Genomic DNA, 23,086 nt, shown 5'->3' on the forward strand with positions numbered 1-23,086 from the left:
GGGGTTGCCCTTGCGCTCCACGTGCTCCAGGGGTCCCTTCCGCGCACATGTGTAAACACGCGCAGCCCGGCACGAGGGCGCACGCGCGCAAGGACACGCCACCACCGGCTGCGCTCCAGCCTCCTCTTTATTGCCGCGCCCGGCCTCCCGCCCGCCCCGCGGGGAGGGGCTCAGAGCACAGTCTCGGCCACGGCGGGGTTGTCCAAGAAGAGGCTGATGGGTCTGGGCCGCTGCGGGCCGGGCGCGGGGTCTTCCCGCACTCCCGCCTCTTGCGCGGTTTCCGCCGCCTCCTCCCCTTGGTCCTTTGAGAAGTGCAGGAACACCTGGCGAGGGGCGGGAGGACGGTCAGCACCAGGTGCGCCCCGCCCCGCCCCGGCCCGGCCCGGCCCGCGCTCACCTCCTCCAGCGTGGTCTGGCTCACGGAGAAGTCCTCCACGCCGTGCTCCGCGCCGCGCGCCGCCAGCTCAGCGAAGACGCGCGCCAGGCCGCCCGGGGGCAGCTGGAAGCGCAGGCGGCTGCCGTGCGCCTCGCGCAGCGCGGCCCCCGGGAACGCCGCCGTCACGAAGGCCGCCGCCGACTCGGGCCGCGCCGCGGGTACCCGCAGGGTCAGCGTGTGGCCCGCCCCGAACCTGGGGACCGGTGGGGCCCGCGCTAAGGACGCGCCGCACCGCTTACCCGCCCGGTTGGAGCCCCCGGAGCCCAGGCCATCTGGCCCGCCCCTCGCCCGCCCACCTGGCAGCCCCGCCCACACCTGCGGCTCCCACGCCCCGCCCCGCCCCCAGCCAACCCGGCCCCTCCCCCGCCCCCAGGGACCCGCGTTCCCCTCGCCTGTCTCCAGGCGCACCCCAGGACGCCAACACATCCCGCACCCCTCCTGTGACCCCACCCACTTCCCCGCCCCCTCACCTGGGCCCGCCCCCACCTGCCTGGCGGGCTCACCTGTCCTTGAGGTGCTGTGGGCTGCCCAGGCAGCGGAACCGCCCGTTCACCATGACGGCCAGGCGCGTGCAGAGCGCCTCGCACTCCTCCATGCTGCGGAGAGCCGCGGCCGCGAGTGGGGGCGCGGCCAGACCTCCCCCCCCACGCCCGGGCTGGCCTCCCCCGCCGCGGGAAGCCTCGGCGGGCCCGTGCCCCGCTCCCGGGCCTGGGCGGCGCCCCCCGCGAGGCCCTCTGCCCCGCAGGCCCCGGCCTGGACCAGCTGCACCCCCACCCAGCGCCCACCTGTGCGAGGTGAGCACCACGGCGCGGCCCTCGCGCACCACGGCCAGGAGGCTGTTCCAGAGCGAGCGCCGCGCGCTGGGGTCCATGCCGGTGGTGGGCTCGTCCTGCGGGGGCCGCCGTCAGCGCCCCGGCCCGCCCGCCCCGCCCCCCCGCCCCGGGCTGCCCCACGCTGCCCCACGCACCAGGAAGACGACGGCCGGATCCCCGGCCAGCGCCACCGCCGTGGCCAGCTTCCGCTTGTTGCCGCCGCTGTAGGTGCCCGCGGGCTGGTCCGCGTAGCGCGCGAGCCCCAGGCGCGCCAGGCCCACGCGCGCGGCCTGCGGGGCGGGGCCAGAGGGAGGGGCGGGGCTTGAGGCAGAAAGGGCGGGGCCAGCGGGGGCGGGCTTGAGGCAGAAAGGGCGGGGCCAGCGGCAGGCGTGGCTTGAGAGGCAGAACAAGGGCGGGGCCAGTGGGGGCGGGGCTTGAGACAGAGCAAGGACGGGGCCGGTGGTGGGCGTGGCTTGAGGGGCAGGGCAGGGCAAGGGCGGGGCCAGTGGTGGGCGGGGCTTGAGGGGCAAGGCAAGGGTGGGGCCAGTGGTGGGCGGGGCTTGAGAGGCAGAGCAAGGAGTGGGGCGAGAGTGATTGGTCAAGGCTTCAGAGGCAGTGGGTGGGGCAGGGCCAGAGTGCCTGGGGCGGGGATTCGAGGCAGAGCAAGGGGCGGGTCCAGTGATGGGGCGGGGCTGGAGACAACATGAGGGGCGGAGCCAGTGTGCCCAGGGGTGGGACAGTGACGGGGCAGGGCTTGAGAGGCAGAAGTAGAGGGGTGGGGCCAGAATGGTGAGGCGGGGCTTGAGAGGCAGAGGGAGGGGCCAGGTCAGAGTAGTGGGGCTTGAGAGGCAGTGAGGGGCGGGGCCAGAGTGCCTAGGGGAGGGACTTGAGGCAGTGCTGGGGCGGGGCTTGAGAGGCAGAGTGGGGGTGGGGTGAGAGGGATTGGCCAAGGCTTGAGGCAGAGGGTGGGGCAGGGCCAGAGTGGGGGGGGGGACTTGAGGCAGAGTGAGGGGCGGGGCTGGAGACAAAGTGAGGGGCGGAGCCAGTGTGCCCAGGGGTGGGACAGTGATGGGGCAGGGCTTGAGAGGAAGAGGGGTGGGGCCAGATTGATGGGGTGGGGCTTGAGAGGCAGAGCGAGGGCGGGGCCAGAGTGATGGGGCAGGGCTTGAGAGGCAGCGAGGGGCGGGGCCAGAGTGCCTAGGGGCGGGACTTGAGGCAGTGCTGGGGCGGGGCTTGAGGAACAGCCAGGCGAGGGGTGGGACCAGGGCTTAGGGGCGTGACCACAAAACCCTGCCCAGGGCCTGGGATCCAGCCCCGGCTCAGGAGAATACCTGGGCGCAGCGGCCTCACCTGGGCAACCTGGTCCTCCGGGATGCCCCGCAGGCGCGCAAACAGCTCCAGGTGCTCGCGGCCAGTCAGCAGCTCGAAGACGGCGTCCGACTGAGGGCAGTAGCCCATGCGGCGGTGGGCGGCGGCTGGGTCCTGGGCTACGCTGGGGGTGGAGGGGAGCCGGGGCTCAAGGAGGTAGAACTTCCCTGCCCCACTGGGGGTGGGGATGGGGGCGCTCCGGGGCCTCGGGGCCTGCCTATTCCCAGCGCGCTGATGAGCAGCCTGGGGGTGCTTGGGAGGGGGCGATACCAGGCCCCTGGCCTGACTGCCCCCAGCCCCCTCACCTGTGGCCCGCCAGCACGGCCTGTCCCCCGCTGGGCAGCATGTCCCCGGTCAGCATGCGAAAGGTGGACGTCTTCCCTGCGCCGTTCACGCCCAGCAGCCCGAAGCACTGCGGCACGCACGCAGCAGCTCAGGGAGGCCCCCAGTTCCCCATGGGGCCCTGTTTCTGTGTTCCTGCCCAGCGGCCGTGGGCAGGGGGGACCCCCGGGGGCGGAGGTGGGGAGGGGAGGGCAGACAGCCGCTGCTCAGTCGGGAACAGGCACCGGCACACGGAGGTGCCTGACCGATCCTGGCACAAAGGTGTCTGAGGAAGGCCATGCCCAGCAGGTGCTCAACAATACCTGGGCACGAGATTTCAGGTGCTTCCTGGTACATGCGGGTCCCCACCCAATAAACAGGGTCCGGAAGCACATGCTTGGTACAGATTTGTATACAGTAAAGGATCGATAAATGCTCTTTGGTGTCCAATAAAAGCTGGTCAGTACAGAGGTGATACCCGGTACAGCTTTGGTGTGCAGAGTGGGTTTGCTTACAGGAAGTTTCAGCAACACTTTAATGCCCAGATTTGCTGCTCAGAAGATATTAGCACATACTAGGTGCTTAATTAAGTTTACTGGCACACGTGTGGGCACCCAACAGGTGCTCAATAAGCGTGCTCATCAGTAGGGGCTTACGAATGAGGCTTACTAATCTTATTGCATGGATTCGGGCTCAATAAATGAAAGCATGCAGGAAGTGCTCAGTGAGTGTTTGTGCGAGTAGGTACCCAATAAAGGGGACGGTGAGCAGCAGGGTAGCCTGTGCACCTCCTCCACCCTGACTCACCTCACCAGGCGGGATCCCCAGGCATAAGCGGTCGACAGCCGGCCTCCTCTGGCCACGGTACACCTGCGAGGGGTGCAGGCCCCTGAGGACAGGTGGGTGGGTGGCTGGCAGCCCTCCCCTACCAGTGCCTCGCCCACCTTCGTCAGGTCCTTCATCACCAGAACATCATCCTGGGTGGCCCCTCCGACCACCCGCTCCCGTTCACGAGCCACATCCTCATCTTCCTCCCCCAGGGGCAGCGGTGGCCGCAGTTTGGGTCTGGGGACAGAAACGCAAGTGGGCTCGAGGCCAGCCCCCAGCCCCACACCCTCCCCCCAGTCACCCACTGACTTGGGCAGGAAGTGGTTGCGATGCTGCAGCAGGAGCGTGAGGAGAAGGAAGATGGGCCCCTGCACGGCCATGGCCAAGAGGTTCTTGCCGACCACCTCCCAGCGCAGGGGTGACCGGAACTGCCTGTCTCCTGTGGGAATGGGAAAGAGGGATTGGGCCCCTGGGGTTCAGGACCCCCCATTCCAGTAACTCTGGGTTGTTTTGGTTTTTTTTTTCAAATAAAGGTTAACTTTCTGTACTTTATTTTTTATATTCATTTTTATTAGTTTTTTCTTATTTCTCCCCCCCCCCCCCCCCCCCCCCCCGCTCCATTGTCTGCTCTCTGTGTCCATTCACTGTGTGTTCTTCTGTGTCTGTTGTATTCACATTAGGCGGCTCCGGGAACCCATCCTGGGACCTTCCGGAGTGGGAGAGAGGCAACCATTCTCTCACACCACCTCAGCTCCCTAGTTTGTTTCATCTCTTATTGTCTCTCCTCCGTGTTTCTTTTCTGTCACATCATCTTGCTGCATCAGCTCTCCATGTGTGCAGCACCACTCTCGGGCAGTCTGCTCTCCTTGCACAGGAGCCACTCCTCGTGCAGAGAGTACCCCTGTGCAAGGCGACCCTCCTTGCATGTGGCAGCACTCCATGTGGGCCAGCTCACCACATGGGCCAGGAGGCCCTGGGTATCGATCCCTGGACCTCCTAGATGGTAGGTGGAAGCTCCCTCCGTTGAGCCATATCCACTTCCCTAAACTCTGGGTTCTTAAGAGAGATGGCCAAGAATTGGATGGGATATTCAACTGGGCTCAAATTGGCACAGAAAATAGTATCACCTCCCTTATTTAGGACCTGAGGTCTCTTGTAATGTGACCCAAATGGAATTAGCTTTCATGGCTACTCTGTTGCACATCTAACTTGGCCCATCCTTGAGTCCAAATGAGACCCTCGGTTTTCTTCCTGATAGTTGCTATCTGTCCCCTCCTTGAACAAGTGGCTTTTAGGTAATGCTTCCAATAGTGCTGGCCCCCAGCAGCCAAGGCCCCATCTGGCAGGCAGTTCTCACCCAAGCGCTCAAAGGCATCGGCTATGGCCTGGTTCCGCACCATGTCAATGAGCCCCCGGCCCAGGCAGAAGTGGGGGAAGATCAGGAAGACCTGTTTCAGGATCTGGCTCACCTCCTGAAGTTTCTGCTCAGGGACAGGAAGAGGGAGGCAGGTCAGAGGCCCAGGCCAACACCCTGGCCCGGCACAGGCCCAGCTGTACGCTGCCCCACCTGGTCGGAGAAGAGCTCCAGCACAAAGGTGGCCATGCTGCCGTTGATGCCAATGAAAAGGTTGACACAGGTGAGCACCACGTAGGCCGTGCTGGGCACGGAGAAGAAGAAGGCGGCCGGGTACATGAGTGGCGTGATTGACCAGCTGAGAGGGCAACCGGAGCAGACATTCAGACATGGGGACGGGCACCCCGAGTGGGATCTGGATCGCCCTGCCCATCTTCCGCATCTCAGGTTGCAACTAACGTGACTCTGAACGAGATGAGCTTTTAAGGCCACCTCAGCATACCATTGAAACGGACCGTGCTCGCGTCATCTCAGCACCCCGCACCCCCTCCTTGGGAGCTGTTGCAGAGCCCTCCCTCCCTCAACAGCACTGGGCAGGGAGGGCGGGGGAGGCCGGCGGTCTCACCCGTACAGCAGCAGCAGCAACAGGAGGGCAGGCAGGTTGGCGGGGGCCACGAATGCCTTCTGCTGGAACGCCAGGAAGATGAGCACCACGATGCATGTCGGCACCAAGTAGTTACACTGTGTCGGTGAGGGCAAGGGGCCCATCAGCTGCTACCCCAGCCCTGAGCCCCATCACGCCCTTCCTGCTTTTTGGGCAGGAGGGCGTACAACCTCCCACCCCTCCAGGCAGCCCCCGCACCATGTCCCAGAGAAAACTGCCAAGCCAGTAGAGGGTAGGGGGCAGGCCCCCCACGAGCTGCAGGTGTTTGGCCCGGGTGACACGTTCCTCGATGAGAACGAGTGTGAAGCTGGCTGGGACGAAGGACATGGCGAAGACCACGCAGATGGAGATAAGGACATCCACGGAGGAGGCAATCCTGGGAATGAGTGCACGGGCTGCTCAGGGCAGGGCTATGCACGCCACGGGTGGGACAGAGGTCAGTAGGACCGGTCATCACGGGGGAGAGAGCGCAGGCCATGCAGGAATGTGGGTGGTGGGTGACTGGGAGCGTCGCCTTGGTGCATGGAGCAGAGACAGGCAGTATCTGCTCCCCGTTTACACGGTGAGAGCATAACGGAGCTTGAATCCAGCTCCCAGCACCCGAGAGGGCGGAGGGACCAAGGCGGGGGGATGGGAGCCTGCAGGTGGCGGGACTCACAGCGCGGCCTCGGACAGCTGCTCCTTGGTGAGGTTCAGGGGGTGGTTGAGAGTCGTGATGCTGTGGGCATGGCGGGTGGGGCCGGGAGCCAGGCGGGCGCGTAGGAGCGCGTTGTTGGCTCGGTTGACAAAGGCCACCATGGCGTGCCAGCCCTTGTTGTTGAACCAGATCTGGGGCAGGGGCAGGGCCACGTGGTTGGAATGACGGGTCAGGCCTGCCCGCCGGCCCCCCACCACCCACCCCCACAACCCCACCTTGAGGCTATGCTGGGCATCCAGCCCGCGTGCCCAGGCCGTGAGGTTGCTCAGGACACGGTCAAGGGCCCCGCCGGGCGGGGGGGCTCAGCAGCGCCCGCAGCGCCTCCAGGGAGCGGCTCACATCTTCCCCCGAGGGCAGGCCCGAGTCGCGGCCCCCCAGCGAGAAGCCCCCATACCTGCGGGGCAGCGGGGACACGGAAGGGGCTGCCACGGGCCGGGATGGGTGGGTGGGTGGGCGGGCACCCAGGGGGTGGGAGGGGGTGCAGGGGGGCCGGAACGTGGAGCAGGGGCTCCCCGAGGCAGGCCCGTCCTCACCTGACCTCGTTCACCCACTTCTTAGACTTCAGGATACTGGAGAGCGAGGGGGGGGTCGCAGAACCCAGAGAAGAGTGGGAGAAGCCGAGATGAGAGAGGGGCCAGCCCCGAGCCCCCCAGCCCCAAGCCTGCCCCTAGCCCTGAGCCCTGCCCACCCCCAGGCCCCAGCCCCGAGCCCTCCTCCAACCCCCAGTACCCCACCCGCCCCCAGCCCCCCCACCTGTCCCCAGTCCCGAGCACCCTCACCTGCCCCCAGCCCCCCCGCCTGCCCCCGCACCCCGGCAGGCAGCAGCCGCCCTGGGCGGGCTCTCACCCCCGGTGCACCAGGCGCGGGTAGGTCTTCACCAGGAAGTCCGACAGGTTCCGGCCGGTCAGGTTCTGGACCACCTCCCCCGAGCTGGTCAGCGCCTGGGGTGGCGGGGGGCCGCCCGCCGCGGCCGGGCAGTCGGGCAGCAGGCGGCGGGCGCCGGGCTGGCTGCACTGGCAGGCAGGGGACGGGGCCTCTGGGGTCCAGTTGCCCCCGGCTAAGGCTCTGGCCACGTCCGCGGGAACCTCGGGCACCAAGAACCTGCGGGGGCGGGGCTGTGGGCACCCGGGTTTCGGGGGGCCCCTCTGGGCGCCCCCAGATCCACTGACTTGAGCCTGGGCAGGGGAGCCAGCCGGCGGGCCCTCCCCTGCCCCCCTGCCCCCACCTGCCCTCCCCAGGCCCCCCCTGCCCCCACCTGCCCCCACCTGCCTTCCCCTGCCCCTTGCCCCCACCTGCCCCCCTGCCCTCCCTTGCCCTCACCTGCCCCCCCTACCCCCCTGCCCCCCCTGCCCTCCCCAGGCCCCCCCTGCCCCCCCCTGCCCTCCCCTGCCACCCCTGCCGCCCCCTGCCCCCCCTGTCCCCCCCACCCTCCCCTGCCCCCACCTGTCCTCCCCTGCCCCCACCTGCCCCCCAGCCCTCCTTTGCCCTCACCTGCGCTCCCCTGCCCCCACCTGCCCTCCCCTGCCCTCTCCTGCCCCTACCTGCCCTCTCCTGCCCCCACCTGCCCTCCCCTGCCCCCTGCCCCCACCTGCCCTCCCTTGCCCCCACCTGCCCCCCAGCCCTCCTTTGCCCTCACCTGCCCTCCCCTGCCCCCACCTGCCCTCCCCTGCCCCCACCTGCCCTCCCCTGCCCTCCCCTGCCCCCACCTGCCCCCACCTGCCCTCTCCTACCCCCACCTGCCTTCCCCTGCCCCCACCTGCCCCCCCTGCCCTCCCTTGCCCTCACCTGCCCTCCCCTGCCCCCACTTGCCCCCCTGCCCCCACCTGCCCTCACCTGCCCGAGCTGTTGAGCACACCTGGCTCCTCCAGCCCCGCCTCCCCCAGCAGTGCCTCGAGCAGCCTGGCACGGTCGGGGTCCCCCGGGGCGTCCTCGCTGTGGGGGGGCTGCAGGGTCAGGCCGTGCCCACAGCCCCCCGCCCTCCTGCCAGCAGCCCCCGCGCCCTCGCACCAACCTGAAGAAGGACACCTGCGGGCCGTACATGGCGGGGCTGAGCCGCAGCGGCGGGTAGCGCCCGGAAGGCGGCACGATGAGGCTGAACACCAGCGCCAGGCCCACGAAGAGGGCGGGCAGCACGATCTGGGGGGCCGGCCCGTCAGCCGCCGCCCCCCGCGCCCCCCACCCTCCCCCGCTCCCGCTTCAGAACCGCCTGTGGCCCCCGGGGTCCTCGGCAAACGCGCGCGAGAGGAACACCCACACGCGGGGGTGGAGGCGGCGCCCCGCGGCCGAGTGGTCGGCCAGGTGGGGCTCGGGTCCCCCCCCAGGTGCCGGGGCCCTCACCTGGGCGAACAGGCCGCGGCGGCTGCGGCGGGCGAGCAGGAAGCGCTTGAGCAGCAGGGCGCGGAGCTGCTGGCGGGTCAGCGCCCAGCCCCGGAGGCGGCCCGCGGCGCCCGGCTGGGGGTCCCGCAGGGCCTGCGTCTCAGGGGCCGGCCCGGCTGCGGGGACGGGAGGGTCAGGACTGGCGCCGCGGGGCGGGAGGGGCCGAGGGGCGCGCGGGGGCGCGGGGGCTCACCCGGCTCCCCGTTCTCCAGGGCCGGCTCCTCTGGCGGGGTCCAGGGCAGCAGGGTCGCGACGGGGGCTGCAAAGCCCGGGGACGGGGGCTGCCCGCGGCTACCGTCTGCGGGTCACGGGGCGGGGGCAGGGTGAGGTCAGGGGTCATGGAGGGGAGGTCTCCGCCACCACGTGGCCTAAGACGGGCCTCTGGGGCCCAGGGTCAGAGGTCAGGGAGCCGGGCGCCTACCGTCGGCATGTCTGTTCACGCCACGGTCTTCTACCACCTTCAGAAAGATCTGGGGAGACGAGGCAGGGGCTCAGAGCCAGGGGTCCCCGGCCAGAGCTGGGGGGACACCCACCTGCGCACACTGTGGCCCCCCCAAGGCCCCCCCAGCTCCTCCCTGAACGCCGCCCCTGACGTCCCTCCGCAACTCCTGCTTGCCCTTCGGAGCACCGCCGCCTCCAAGCAGCCCTCCCCTCCTTGACCGGTGCTGCCCGCACACCTCCTCCAGGCTGGTGTCCGAGATGCCGTAGCCGGCGAGCCCGAGCTCCCCCAGCCGCCCGTCCAGCTCACGGAAGAGCCCGGCAAAGCTGCCGTCGCGGGCCCCGGCGGCCGGCAGCGCCAGCACCAGCTCGTGCGGCAGCTCCTCCGCCAGCCGTGCCCCGGGCACCCAGCGCCGCGTCACGGCCAGCAGCCCGGCTGCGTCTGGGCGGGCAGGGGCGTGTCAGGGGCTGTGCCCGCTGGGGAGCCCCTGTCCCCCCGCACCCCAGTTTCTCCCAGCGGAGGAAGGGGCGGGGCTCCACTGGATCTGGGCTGGAGCGGCTTTGTTGGGGTTCAGGGCAGGGCTAGAGGCGGGGAGCCGCGGTGGAGCCTGACTCCGGGGCGGGGGTGGGGCCCAGGCTGGGGGTCACCCCCTGGCCCTCACCAGCCGGGCCGCCCTGGCAGCCCTGCTTCCTCTCCTGCCTGGCGGCTGGTTCCGAGTCAACGTCGCCCTGCGGGCAGAGAGGCGCCAGCTGGCACGGCCGCCGGGGTGCCCGGAGTCCCGGGGCCAGGGGCCGGCTCCAGCCCTCACCTTCCTGCGGGCGACCGGAGGCGGGGGACCCTTCACCAGCGTCAGATAGTAGCCGGAACCCAGGTGACGGCGCAGGAAGAGCGGGGAGCCGCAGCAGCACAAGCGGCCGCCTGCCACCATGGCCACGCGGTCCCCCAGCAGCTCCGCCTCGTCCAGGTGGTGGGTGGAGAGGATTAGCGTGCGGCCTGGGCAGGGGGACCCAACCCCGGGTGCCATCAGGCCAGCAGGTCTTGGCCCAAGCCGCGGCCTCTGCTGGGAATCTCCTGCCCTGCATGGCAAACTCCTACTCATGCCTCAAAACCCCATCCCCGACACCTCCTCCTCGGAAAACTCTTCTGGTCCCTCAAGCAGAATCCAGGGGAACCTCAGGCCGCCCCTCCTCTTACCTTCGCGGTACTTGAGCAGCAGCTCCCATATGCCACGCGGGAAGCAGGGTCCACACCAGCCGTGGGCTCGTCCAGTATAACCACACGAGAGCCACCCACGAAGGCAATGGCCACAGACAGCTTCCTCTGCATCCCGCCTGGGCAGGGACAGGGGCTGGGGTCTGAGCGCGACGCCCCCAGGCCTGAGCAGGGCTGCAGCCCCTCTCCCGTCCACCCGGCCCGCCCATCTCCCCTGGAGCCCCACAGCCCGCGGGGCGGCCTCCCAGGCCGGGCTCACCCGAGAGGTGCCGCGTCTGGCTCCGCCCGCTTGGGCACCAGCCCCACGTCCCGCAGGAGGCGCTCCTGCTCGGCGCCCACGGCGGCCGCGCTCAGACCCTTCAAGCGCCCGTAGAACCAGACGTGCTCGTCCACGGTCAGCCTGCAGCCACGGGGAACCCCAGAGCGGGCACCGTGGCGGCCCAGGCCGCGGACCAGCCCGGCCCCCGCCCCCCGCCCCGCCGGGACCCACATGTCAAACAGCACGTTGTACTGGGGGCAGACGCCCAGCTGCGGCCGCACGGCCGCCATGTCCGAGCGGACGTCGTGGCCCAGGATGAAGGCGCAGCCACCGCTGGGTGGGAACAGGGCCGCTCAGGATGGACCTGAAGGAGACGGGGCCTCAGGGGGCAGCGCGGGCCAAGGGCCCTGCGCACGGGCCACCCCCGCGCTCCCGTCCCCACAGGGTGACGGTCTCCACCCCAGAGGCTGACACTCGCCGCCGTGCCCCCTCTGTGCGCCTGGGGTGAACGGGGCTCCCGCGCCCCCCCCATGCCTAGTCGAATGCCCAGGTGCCTTTCCCGCGGGGCAGAGGGGGAAGCGGAGGCCCGGGCAGGGAGGGGGCGGCGGGCAGCTCACAGCGTGGTGGTCTTGCCGGCCCGTTGTGGCCCAGGAGGGGCGGTGATCTGTCCCTGGTACAGGTCGAGGCTGAGCCCCCGCAGGGCGGGCTGCGGGCTGCCGGGGAAGCGCTTCTCCAGGCCGCGCACGGAGACCCCCGGCCTGAGCCCGGGCGGCGCCTCCTCCCACCAGCACTGCGGGCGGCGGGCAGGCCTCAGCGGGGCAGCGGGGGGTGCCCAGGCCCTGGGGACTGGGGGTCTCCGGGTGCCCAGAGAGGCAGGGACTGTAAGCAGCCTTCGGGGGGGCTGCGGCGCCTGGGGACCCAGGACCTCGGGGTCACCCGGGCGGGGATCTGCGGGGGGGGGGCTGGGGAGGCAGAAGGGGAGGGGGCTGTAAAGGCTGAGGTGGAGCTCACCCTCTGGGTCCGACGGGGCGGGCACGGTGGGCCCCTTGGGGGGCGGGGGCCCAAACCAGTAGCTCCTCCGAAAGGGAAAATTCCAGGGTTCCGGATCCCGTACTGGCCTGGGGGGCGGGGCTTAGTTAGCCCTGGAGCCCCTCCCCCATGCGCACCTGCTTCAGGCCACACACCTGAGACAGGGGCCACCGATGCCCCAGGAACCCCCCCCCCCCCCCCCCCCCCCCCCCCCCCCGCCACCGCCGCCCCGCCCCAGACGGGCCTCTTCAGTGCGGCCACCTGTGCGCGCCTGCCAGGAGGCCCCGCCCTCCCCAGGGGACCCCCGCCTCTAGACGCAGCCTCTCGTGTGCACCTGCCGTCCGGGGGGTCTCCCTTGGCTTAGGGGCCGCCCCCCGCTGCCCACCTGGGCACACGGCCTCCAGGTACCAGGTGGCGAGGCTGTAGAGCGCGGCGTCGAGCAGCAGCAGCCCCGAGGCCGTGCCCAGGCTGAAGACGTCGGCCGCAGGCCCCGAGCGCACGTTGTGCCAGCGCGCGCCCTCGCCCTGCTCCTCCAGCAGCGCCAGGCTCTCGCAGCCGAAGCCGAAGGCCACGGGCGACAGCAGGCTCTGCGGCGGGGGGCACGCGGGTCGGCGGGGGGCCGCGGGCGGGGCGCCCCTCACCCCCAAACCCCGCCCGGGCCTCACCACGGCCACGCGCCCGGCCGCGGGCAGCTGGTCCCGCCAGGCCACGCCACAGCACGTAGGGGCAGGTAGAGCACGAAGTAGACGAGGCCCCCGCAGGCGGCCGCCAAGGTTGGCGCGGGAGAAGAAGGTGCTGAGCAGGAAGCTCTGCGCCACGGTGGCCACGGCGAAGGCGGCCAGGAACAGGAAGAGCACCGCCGGGTGGCTGTAGGGCAGGATGTCCCCGAGCTGCGGGCGGGCGCGCTCAGGGAGGGCCGGCGCGCCCCGGCGGCGCGCCCCCCGGGGCTCCTCTCCCGCGCGCCCGGCCGCTGCGGGGCGTGGGGTGGCGGGGGCGCGCCCACCTTGAGCACCAGCACGAGCAGCGCGGCGCTGACCAGGAAGGGCCCGAGGCAGCTGAGGGTCCAGCCGAGCCAGAGCACGGCGCGGCCCAGCCCCATGGAGCGCATGGTGGCGCGCAAGCCGCGTCTCCTTCTCCCGCACCACCGCCTTCACCGTCAGCCGCCACCGAGTAGATCCAGGCCAGCGTCAGGAAGAGCGGCAGCGAGCGGCCCAGCACGCGCAGGAAGCTGCGGTGCGGGGAGCGAGTGAGGCGGGGACCGCGCCCCTATGCCCGCCGCGCCCCGCGCCCCGCTCCCCGCCGCGCCCCTATGCCCGCCGCGCCCGCTCCCTGCCGCACCACTATGCCCGCTGCGCCCCGCGCCCCGCTCCCCGCCGCGCCCCTATGCCGCCGCACCACCCGCCCCGCTTCCCGCCGCACCGCTATGCCCGCCGTGCCCGTATGCCCGCCGCGCCCCGCGCGCCGCTCCCTGCCGCACCACTATGCCCGCCGCGCCCCTATTGCCCGCCGTGCCCCTATGCCCGCCGCACCACCCGCCCCGCTTCCCGCCGCACCGCTATGCCCGCCGTGCCCCTATGCCCGCCGCGCCCCGCGCGCCGCTCCCTGCCGCACCACTATGCCGCTGCGCCCCTATGCCCGCCGCGCCCCGCGCGCCGCTCCCCGCCGTACCACTATGCCCGCAGCGCCCCCGCTCCCGCTGCACCCCTATGCCTGCCGCGCTCTGCGCCCCGCCGCGCCCCGCTCCCCGCTGTGCCTCGTTCATGGCCCGGGTTGCTCGGGCGCAGCCGCCACGGAGAGGCCCCTCCTGGCCGCAGGGTCCCAGCTGCCAGCGCAGGCCCTGTCCTCCAAAGCCCCGGGCCCGCTGGGCGGGACCCCCACTTCGGGAGCCGGGCCCGGGCTCAGACCCCTCGAGCACCCTGCGCCCCTGCGGCCTTTGGGCCCCCGCGGCCCGGGACCTGGCGGGGGAAGGGGGCCGCGGGCGCTCACCGCGTCGTCCACGAAGCACGGGTAGGGCATCTGCTGCAGGTAGAGGCCGGCGCGGGGGGCGGCGCCACTGAGCACGCGCACGGCCGCGCGCTCCAGCAGGTCTGCAGGTACACGAAGCCGCCCCACACGTAGCGCAGGTCCGCCAGGGGGTCGGCGGCCGGGCCGGGGTCCCAATACCTGCGAGAGGGGCCCGTGGCGCAGCTGCGGGGAGGGGCTGGAAGTCCCCTGCTGGGCCTCCAGCCCCGCCCCGTGCCGGCTTGGCTCCGCCCCAGCCAGGAGTTCAGTCACACCCTAGCCCCGCCCTATGCCCGCTAAGCCCACGCCCATGGCTGGGTCTCAGTCACACCCTAGCCCCGCCCTGTGCCCTCTAAGCCACGCCCCTGGCTGGGTCTCAGTCACACCCTAGCCCCGCCCTGTGCCCTCTAAGCCACGCCCCTGGCTGGGTCTCAGTCACACCCTAGCCCCGCCCTATGCCCTCTAAAACCACGCCCCTGGCTGGGTCTCAGTCACACCCTAGCCCCACCCTGTGCCCTCTAAGCCACGCCCCTGGCTGGGTCTCAGCACACCCCTAGCCCCGCCCTGTGCCCTCTAAGCCACGCCCCTGGCTGGGTCTCAGTCACACCCTAGCCCCGCCCTGTGCCCTCTAAGCCACGCCCCTGGCTGGGTCCCAGTCACACCCTAGCCCCGCCCTGTGCCCTCTAAGCCACGCCCTGGCTGGGTCTCAGTCACACCCTAGCCCCGCCCTGTGCCCTCTAAGCCACGCCCTGGCTGGGTCTCAGTCACACCCTAGCCCGCCCTGTGCCCTCTTAGCCACGCCCTGGCTGGGTCTCAGTCACTCCCATAGCCCCGCCCTGTGCCCTCTAAGCCACGCCCCTGGCTGGGTCTCGGTTACATCCCTAGCCCCGCCCTGTGCCTCTAAGCCACGCCCCTGCTTGGGTCTCGGTTACATCCCTAGCCCTGGCCCCACGCCCTCTTAGCCACGCCCCATCTGGTCTCAGTCACACCCTAGCCCCGCCCTGTGCCCTCCAAGCCACGCCCTGGGTGGGGTCTCAGTCACACCCCTAACCCCCACCCTGTGTCCTCTTAGCCACACCCCTGGCTGGGGTCTCAGTCACTCCCCTAGCCCCGCCCTGTGTCCTATAAGCCCCGCCCCTGGCTGGGGCTCAGTCACACCCCTAGCCCCGCCTCGTGTCCGCTTGGCCCGCCCACCCCCTCAGGCCCCACCCCACGCCTGGGGCTCAGCCCCTGGCCCCGCCCTCCCCTGGCCCCGCCCCCGCGGCCCCGCCCACCTGGCCTGGATCCTGCTGGTCCTCTGGACGTCGTCGACATCCATGCGGATCTTCACCGCGCACGTGGCCGGGCCCGCGGCGCTCGGCGTCCGGGGGGTCGTCGGGCCCAGGAAGACACGCCGGCCCAGAGGCGGCGCTCCGGGCCAGCAGCTGCCGCGCCCGCGCCCCCAGCGCCGCCTCCGAGGGCGCCGCCTCCAGCTTGTCCAGGGACACGCACTGGGGAGGGTGCGGGGCTGGGTCCGAGCCCGGGGCGCCCCCCCCCACCTGTGGTCCAGCCCGGCCGCCGCCTCCAGGCTCCCAGCAGGCGCCGGGCCGCCCCTCGGATTCCACGGGAGCCCCCGGCTTCCCCCACGCCTGCCCGAGGGCAGTGCCCATCGGACCCCACCCAGCAGGCCATGCTCCCCTAGTCCTCTCCAGGGTCCCCCCGGACAGAGCCCCCAAGCCCGCAGGTCCCCCACCTCCATCACGCGGCCCAGCGCGCCCACCAGGCGCCCCCACGTCGGCGTGGGCCTCCCGCCAGCTGTAGCCGCCCGCGCTGGGGTCCAGGAAGGTGCGCAGGGCCGCGGCAGGCCCCCGGGGCCCGGCCGCTCCCTTCTGTCCTGCAGGAGGCCCTGGGGGCGGCAGGGGGACAGTGACAAGGCCTCCCCCACCCCTCTTCCTGCCCACCTCTCTGTCCTCCCCGCCGGTAGGGTCCCCCCCCCGCCCTTTGCCTCAGTCCCACAGGTGACCCGCGGCGCCCCGCACCAGCCCCCCACGCCGAGACCCCCGCGCCAAGCCCCCACCTGCAGCAGGGCCACGTTGGCACTGTCGTTCATGAATTGGAAGATCTGCGGCCCCAGCAGCCCCCACGCGTCCTGCACGTCCCTCAGCAGGGCCAGCTCTTGGAAGGTCTGGTTCACCTTCGGGAGGCGGGGGACAAGACCGATCCTGGGCCCCTCCCCTCCTCGGAGGACCCCCGCCCTCCTCTCCCGCCACCTCCCAACACTGTGCCCTCTGACGCATGCAGTCTAGTGAACTCCTACGTTGCTTTCAAAACCCTGCTCCCGTGGCCCTCCTCCAAGAAGCCGCCCATGTCCCTCGCTCTGGCCTGTGGCCCTGACCCGGCGGGGCTGGGGGGCGCGGGCAGGCTCTGGCCATCTGCCTCCCCGTTGGGGGGGCTCCCCGCACCTGGGCCATGACCTGCCGGGTGAAGGGCGTGTCGGGCGCAAACAGCACCTTCCCCTGGAGAAGCGGCTTCAGGCGTCTCCAGAGCAGGTGGGACAGCGGGTGGGCGGGCAGGGCTCCCAGGAGCTCAGCGCAGGCGGGGCCTGGGACGGGGCACCGCCGTGAGGGCGCACCCCGGGCCCCCAGCCCCCCTACCCCCGCGGGGAGCGCCAGCGGGTCACGCACTGAGGCTTGCTCTCCAGCGCCGCGGCTCCCTCGGCTGCTGAACTCGCGCCAGCTGAGCGGGGACACTTCCCGGCCCCCCCGGGCCCCTGGCCACCGCACAGGGCCTCCAGCGCCGCCTCCAGGGGGCCGCCGGCCCTTCGGGGTCCCCGCAGCAGTGCCCGCAGCTCGGCCAGGCTGGGCCGCTCCAGGAGCTGGGGGGGCGGTCCAGGAGCCGCGCTGCCCATCCTCCCTCCAGCCCGGCCCCGCCCCCGAGCTCCGCCAGGCACCCACCTCCCCGGCCGGCCCCCTCCAGGCAGCCAGCCCAGATTGCCTCCGGGCCGGGGCGGGAAGAGCCTCTCACCTCCCGCGCCAGATCCTCCGCTGCCTCCACAAAGCTGCCCGCGGACTCCCCGGCTTGGCCCAGCGCAGACCGCACCGAGCCCTGCGGAGAAAGGCCGCTGACCGAGCCCGCCACCCAGCGGCTCCTCGGCCCCCCTGCTGCGGTGGTGCCCATTTTACAGATAGGGAAACCGAGGCCGAGAGGGGCACGGACGAGTCCAGGGTCTCCCCGACACTGGCCCTGCGCCAGACACGCCTGACTGGGCTCAAAGAGGGCGAGGGGCTCCCAGGCACCAGCCCACCCCACCCCCCCGAAGCCGCACCCGCAGCAGCTCAACCGCCGGAGACGGTCCCTCCTGCGGCCGGTCGCTCTCCTGAGGCTGGGCTGGGGAGGGACGCGCGGGGACACGGGTTAGGACAGCTCGGCCCGCCCTGCAGCCCACCACGCCACCCCCCCCCGGCCGGGCACCCGGGGGCTCCGCGCGCGGCGCACCCACCTCACCCGTCCTGCGAGCGGCCCTGAGCGTGGACGCCAGCTGCCCCAGGCCGGCCAGCACCCCACGGGCACCGGGGACCCCAGGATGGCCCGGGCGTCGGCCAGCAGCCGGGAGACCCTGGGGACGGAGAGAGGGCGGAGGCGGGCGCTCGGCGGGCGGCGCCACCCCCCGTGCCCGCCGGCCCCGGGGCGCCGCCCACGCTCACAGGGAGTCGCCGAAGCTGCCGAGGACGCCGGGCTGCTCGCCGGGCACGGGCCGCGGGAAGCACGTGTTGTCATGGCGGCAGACGACGCCTGGAGCAGGCCGCGGCGCCCGCCGACGGCAGCGGCTTGCCGGGGAAGTGGCCTGCGGGCGGGCGACGCGTGGGGACCTGGCCCTGCGCTAGCCGCCCAGCCCCGACACGGGGGGGCCCGTGGGAGACGGCCCCCGAGAAAGCCACGCCCCGAGGGGGCGAACCTTTGGCGGGGGGGACCTTGCGACGAGGTGACCTCGGCAGGGCTCAGGGTCCCTTGTAAGTGGGGTCAATTCGAGAGCGACGCGGAGAGGGAGCCCCAGGCGCAGGGGCTGGAGGCGGCGGGGCCCGAGCGAGGACGCAGGGGCCGGGCGACGAGGCGGGGAAGCGGGGAGAGCAGTGGGCCCCCCCCGCGCACCCCCGGGCATGCCTGGTCTGGACCCCCCCCCCCGGGCCTGCGGGCTCGCGCCCCGCTTCCGTGCGCGCTCTCCCCGCCGGGGCCCGCGTCTCGGGCTTACACGCGTGGTGCTCGACGGGCGGGTGCGAGTGCCGGACAGCCACCAGGATGCAGAAGAGGAAGAGGGGCCAGAGCAGCTCCACGACGAGCTGGACCTGGGGGCGGGGGCGCAGGCGTGACGCGGAGCATGGCGACCGGGTGGCGGCGGTGAACCAGCCGGACCTGCGTTCCTGCGCCAGGGCAGGCCCCGTCCTGGGCACGTCCAGGTACAGCTCACGTCCCTTCTAGAACGGACACGGGAGCCACATGGCACCCCAGCCCCCCCCACACCCCCAGAGCCCCCCTCCGCCACCTCGATTGGCCCCCAGGTCTCACCTGAGCCCCAGCCCCTCCCGCCGCCCAAGCCGTGCAGGGTAGAGTCACAACCGCCTGGGGCGCTGCGGTCTCTCTGTGGACCCCCTCCGCCGGGAGAGCCCCCCACTAAACTTCCCGCCTGCGATCGCGTCAGTCTCCATGCCCCGGTGGGTGCCGTTTTTTCTCTAACATTTGTGCCGGAAGCCGGGCCTGGGGTCACGCTGAGAGTGACAGGTGAGGGGTCTCCGCCCTGCCGCCACCGAGAGCCTGTCGGACACTGGACACCGGACACCGGATCGGAGCCGGCTAGGCCGGCGTTTCCCCACCATGGGACCCCCGCTCTCTCTCCTTTTCCATCATCCAGGACGACCCGCCGAGGAAACCCGGCGCGAGGCCAGCGATCGTCCCCGTCCCCGAGGGCCGCGGCGGGCGGGAGGCCCGCGTCCCCGTGGGAAGAAGCCCCGGCCCCAAGACGCCTGCCTCCGAGCGCGGCTCCCCGTTTCCTTGGAGAGTCCCAGCTGCTTCGGGGACGCCCGCCTCCTGCTCGCCCGGAACCTCCCTGCTCCTTCCCTTCTAGAAATCCTCAGCCTCGCCCAAACCCCCTAGGATAAAACAAGGATTTCAGTGTTTCCCAAAAAACACCCACGCCCGTGGGCTGCCTCCTCCGTCACCTCTGAACCCCGTGCCCAGCAGCCGCGGCAGCCCCGAGCGCGGTGTCCCGCGGACCTCCCTGCGGCCCAGCGAGCAAGCCCTCAGCGGAACGCGGCCCCTCCGCGCCGGGGTCTCCCGAACGCAGAGAACCCGCCGGGCGCTCGGCAGGTGGCCCAGGCCCCCACGCCCCGGCTTTCCCTTCCCTCCGCTTCTACCCGGAATCCCGGGGGGCGCAGCGCCCCTCCCTCTGCCAAGCCCGGCTTCCCCCCAAATTCTCCTCAAAATCGCTCATCTCCCCACGCCCCCTCCGGCCTCCTGAAACCCTCGGCCGCGATGCGCAGGCCCAGCTCCCCGCGCCCGGGCGCCGCGTCCATCCCGGCCCCCCCCCCCCCCGCCCGCGCCCTCGGCCCCCCGCGCCACGCTGCCTTCCTTCCCCCCTCCTCGGCCTCCGCCTCCGCGCCGCCCGCCTCGGTGAACACGAGAGTTCACCCCCCACGTCCTAGTGCGACGCAGCACCCACGTCCCCCAGCTCTCCGCAGCACCCACGTCCCCCAGCTCTCCGCAGCACCCACGCCCCCCAGCTCTCCGGGGAATAAGGCGGCTAAAGTGCTCATTCCCCAATCCCCCCGAGTTAGGTCAGCGAGAATCCAGTTAGGCTCGTTCCCGAGAACCCGCCACGTGCGTCCAGGAATTCCAGCCTCTCCTGCTCTTGGGAGCAGGCGCGTTGTCCCCACCTCATCAACGCCACCCTAGAAGGCGCCTTGGAGTGGCCGCAGCTGCTCTCGCGCATTCCACACCCACTCGAAATGCCGGTGGGCGCCCCACAGGCGCCGCCGCCACTCCTCCCACCACTCACTACCCGGGGACCATCAGCCCAGACGCGCCGTCCTCCCCACGCTGCCCCGAAGGCGGCTAATTACGACAAAATTAAAGCCATCTCACAACGGCCTGATGAAAACTCTGCTCTGACGAATAGAGGAACCGCGCCCCCCCTCGCACACGCCACTGTAGGTCCCGAGTCGGGCCTGCTCGGCTCTCCCTGCGCGCCCGCTTCATCACGCAGTCTCACCCCGACATTAGAAAAAGTTACAGAAATTAGAAGCTGGCCTCGAGCACTCAGAAAGACCTGACCCAAGCAGCTTCTAGGGTCTCTAACGACAGAGAAGAGGAAGCCGAGTGAGAAGAGCACTTGCGCCATCAGGCCGCGGCCCCCCGCGGCTGCCCCAGGTCCCACGCCCGGAAACCAAGCCCCCTCCTCTTCGGCCACCCCAGGACCCTGTTTTCAGTGCGGAGAGGAAGGCACTGGGCACGCCTGCGCCCCGATCCCGGGCTCCTCCGGGGCCTGGCCGGGTAGGTCTGCGTCGGACCGTCCTCAAAACCCCCTCAAAACCCCATTTCCAGGACGCTCCTCCAGCGCACCCCGAAAACCCAGAGCCAGGGTCCTCCTTCCAGACCTCGCGGGCCAACGCCAGATGCCCGATGGGTCCTGGGGTCAAGACAGCCCACGTCCCCGCCAGAGCCTACACCGAGGGCTGCGCCAAGGCTGGAGGGGAGCCGACACAGGGCCCCGGAGTCCTTCTAGAACGTTTGGCACCTTTATCCGCTTCCCCGCTCTCCTTCGCAGAGGCTGACAGCGTGCCCTCTTCTCCTTAGCCACCCGATCAGTCCTGTGCTCGTCGGAGCGCCGCGCATCTTCATCGGTTCCCCGCAATCCCTACTTGCCCTCAGCCAAGTTCCCGCCTGTTTCTCCCGCAGCTGGAGCCTGGCGCTCCTGGCCAGCCGCCTCGCCTTAGGTCCTCACCGCTGGCCCAAGACGCTCCTGTGTGACCGTCAAATAAACCTGCTGCTTCTCCATGCACAGAGCGAATAGAGAGAACCCTCAGCATTTTAAAAGGGAACATAAAAATCACCCGGCAGGCCTGAAATACCAGCTACAAAATTTGGTCATAAGATCCTCATTCCTCTCATTCTTTTTCACCCTAAAAACCAACCCTCTCCCCGTTCTCCCGCCCTCCTGCCAGCACTGCTGACTGCTCTTTATCCTTGTCTCTTGCCTCGTCCAGGTCACACGCCGAATCGTACAATCGGCGACTCAGGAACACGTGGACGGCGCCTTCCTGCGGGAACCCCAACGCCAGCCTCCCCAGCCCCAGAAACCGGAGCGCGCGGGGCAGGACAGGAGACCCCGCGCCGCCCCTGACCGCAGGACGCCCGCACCCCCTCCCTTCCGCCCAGCCCAGCCCACACCCCTCCTGACATATGTACATGTATAACCAGAGAGCTAGGAGGTCAGGGTTCCTTCCTCACGAGGTTTACGATTAACTGATGACAAGGTGACGAGGGTTACAGGGCCGTGCCCTCCTGTGACATCCCCGCCGACCTGTCCAGGTACAGCTCATGTCCCTTCTGGAAGAGGCACAGTGGCCACATGGCACCCCCAGCCCCTAGAATCCACTCCCAGCCCCCCCACCCCCAGCGCCTCCCGCTGCCTATAGCTGTGCGGGTAGAGTCACGCCACCTGCGGGGGTGCAGTCTCTCTTCAGGCCCCCTCCGCAGGGAGGGCTCCCCACTAAAGCCCCTGCCTGCCATCGTGTCCCAGTGAGCCCGCTTCCTCCACGGCGGGCCCGGGAGGCGCCCCCAGCCGTGCCGCCCCCGTTACCGGCTGCCTGCGGCGGTAAGTGAGGTTTTTCCAGAGCAGCAGGCGCAGCTGCACCCAGAAGGCCATGGCGGCGCTGGGCGGGGGCGGGCAGCCCCCCGGGATGAGCCCCCCGGGCCTCAGCCCTCCTTCCCGCCGCGCGGCTCCAGGAGGCTCTGCTTCCAGCCGGGCAAACAGTAGGCGCTCGCTAAGGGGGCTCTCGGCGGCCTAAGGGGAATGGAATAGGCCAATGGGAGCCCGGCCCGAAGCCAGCCTCACAGCCGATTGGCTGCCGCTGCCGGCAAGCCCCTCCCCCTAGCCCCGCGGCGGGGCCGCCCCGGCTTAACTCTTCCGTCGCCGGGCCTCACGCCAGCGCCCCCCGAGGGCCTCCCGGAGGTCCCCGCGCCCCTCGCCCGCCCCGAGGGTCCGCAACCAACACCCGCGGTCACGGGCATTTTGCCGCCGCGCGTGGAAGTGCGAGGCTTGAGGCCCAGGACGGGGCTCCCGGGGGCTCCCCGGGGGCAGGGGCGGTCACCCCGCCCGGAGCGCGCCCGGCTCTGCCCCGTCACGCTCGGACCCCGCGGGAGCTGCGGCGGCGGCGCCTGCGGCCCGCCTTCCTGCCGGTGCGTCCTTCCGCCCTCACCACAGCGCAGGTGGGGAAACTGAGGCACCGGCGGGGCGGCCCTAAGGCAAGGGGAACCAGGAGCCAGGGCCCTCGCCCCCCACCCCGGGCCCCTTTTCTTTGCATCACGCGGGGCCTCAGTTTCCCCATTTGTCAAATGGGGGTGGGGGCGGCAGGTGAAGGCGGCAAAGCTCCTCCCCGGGGACTGCCGTCCACCCCCCGCCTTGAGACCCGGGGGGGAGAGTACGCAGACCCCCACGCTCAGGGGCACGGGGTGGGCTCGGCCCGCACCCCTGTCCGGGGCGGGGCGCCTCCCAGGCGCAGCCCCGCGCCACGCCCTCCCGCCCCGCCGGCCCCGCTCACCGCCGCAGCCCCTGCCGCGCTCCTTCCCCGCAGGGCGGCGGCCGGGGGACGCGGCCCCTTTAAGCGGAGCCCGGGGAGAGCGCGGTGCCCCGCAGCCCCCCGCATCCGGGCGCCCGCAGCGGCGCCAGGCCCCGCCCCCGCCCGCTGCCATTGGCCGCCGCCCGGCCCGCGCCGGGTTTCTTAAAGGGGCGGCGCCCCACTTGCCTTGGGGAGGGGGGCCCGGGTGCCGGCCAGCTCGCCTTGCGACCCTGGAGGGCTCCCCTTGCCCAGCGCAAAGTGGGGGCTCGCCCAGACTCCACTCATTCATCCCGCCCGCACGCAGCCCCTTGACCCCGCAGCAGGCCAGGGGCTGGCTGTAGGGAGGGGTCCCCCCGTCCCCTCCCAGGCTCGGGCAGCTCCCCCCACTCACCCAGACCCCCCTGCTGGCCTGGAATTCAGCCCCCCCTTGGCTGCGGTGAGATCTGACCCCCCTTCCCCTCCCCTCACCCCCAGCGCCCC

At 71.3% G+C, this 23,086-nt stretch overlaps 1 protein-coding gene across 1 annotated transcript; it reads right to left on the reverse strand.

Moving 5' to 3' along the window:
• Positions 1-115: 115 nt before the first annotated feature.
• Positions 116-22,627, reverse strand: ABCA7 (ATP binding cassette subfamily A member 7). Its single transcript, XM_058282223.1, is given in 62 exon segments — positions 116-323; positions 398-629; positions 940-1,032; positions 1,222-1,325; positions 1,404-1,538; positions 2,599-2,740; positions 2,922-3,028; positions 3,745-3,807; positions 3,882-4,002; positions 4,075-4,204; positions 5,123-5,246; positions 5,333-5,477; positions 5,745-5,860; positions 5,982-6,159; positions 6,442-6,611; positions 6,696-6,779; positions 6,781-6,874; positions 7,014-7,049; positions 7,327-7,581; positions 8,314-8,412; positions 8,492-8,616; positions 8,818-8,972; positions 9,050-9,154; positions 9,278-9,326; positions 9,534-9,736; positions 9,957-10,023; positions 10,104-10,288; positions 10,490-10,528; positions 10,531-10,626; positions 10,767-10,788; positions 10,790-10,907; positions 10,998-11,113; positions 11,115-11,130; positions 11,384-11,575; positions 11,792-11,873; positions 11,876-11,884; positions 12,181-12,382; positions 12,461-12,519; positions 12,522-12,567; positions 12,569-12,685; positions 12,799-12,915; positions 12,917-12,955; positions 12,957-13,023; positions 13,783-13,885; positions 13,888-13,958; positions 15,071-15,126; positions 15,128-15,286; positions 15,529-15,564; positions 15,566-15,639; positions 15,642-15,681; positions 15,853-15,969; positions 16,238-16,377; positions 16,503-16,650; positions 16,800-16,880; positions 17,101-17,162; positions 17,280-17,348; positions 17,351-17,391; positions 17,480-17,575; positions 17,577-17,619; positions 18,025-18,118; positions 21,628-21,831; positions 22,589-22,627. Coding segments are annotated over 61 exon segments (6,303 nt in total). The 5' UTR covers positions 21,694-21,831; positions 22,589-22,627; the 3' UTR covers positions 116-170.
• Positions 22,628-23,086: the final 459 nt, after the last annotated feature.

The sequence above is a fragment of the Dasypus novemcinctus genome, chromosome 19, assembly GCF_030445035.2.
Source record: "Dasypus novemcinctus isolate mDasNov1 chromosome 19, mDasNov1.1.hap2, whole genome shotgun sequence".
In the NCBI taxonomy this organism is placed as follows: Eukaryota; Metazoa; Chordata; class Mammalia; order Cingulata; family Dasypodidae; genus Dasypus; species Dasypus novemcinctus.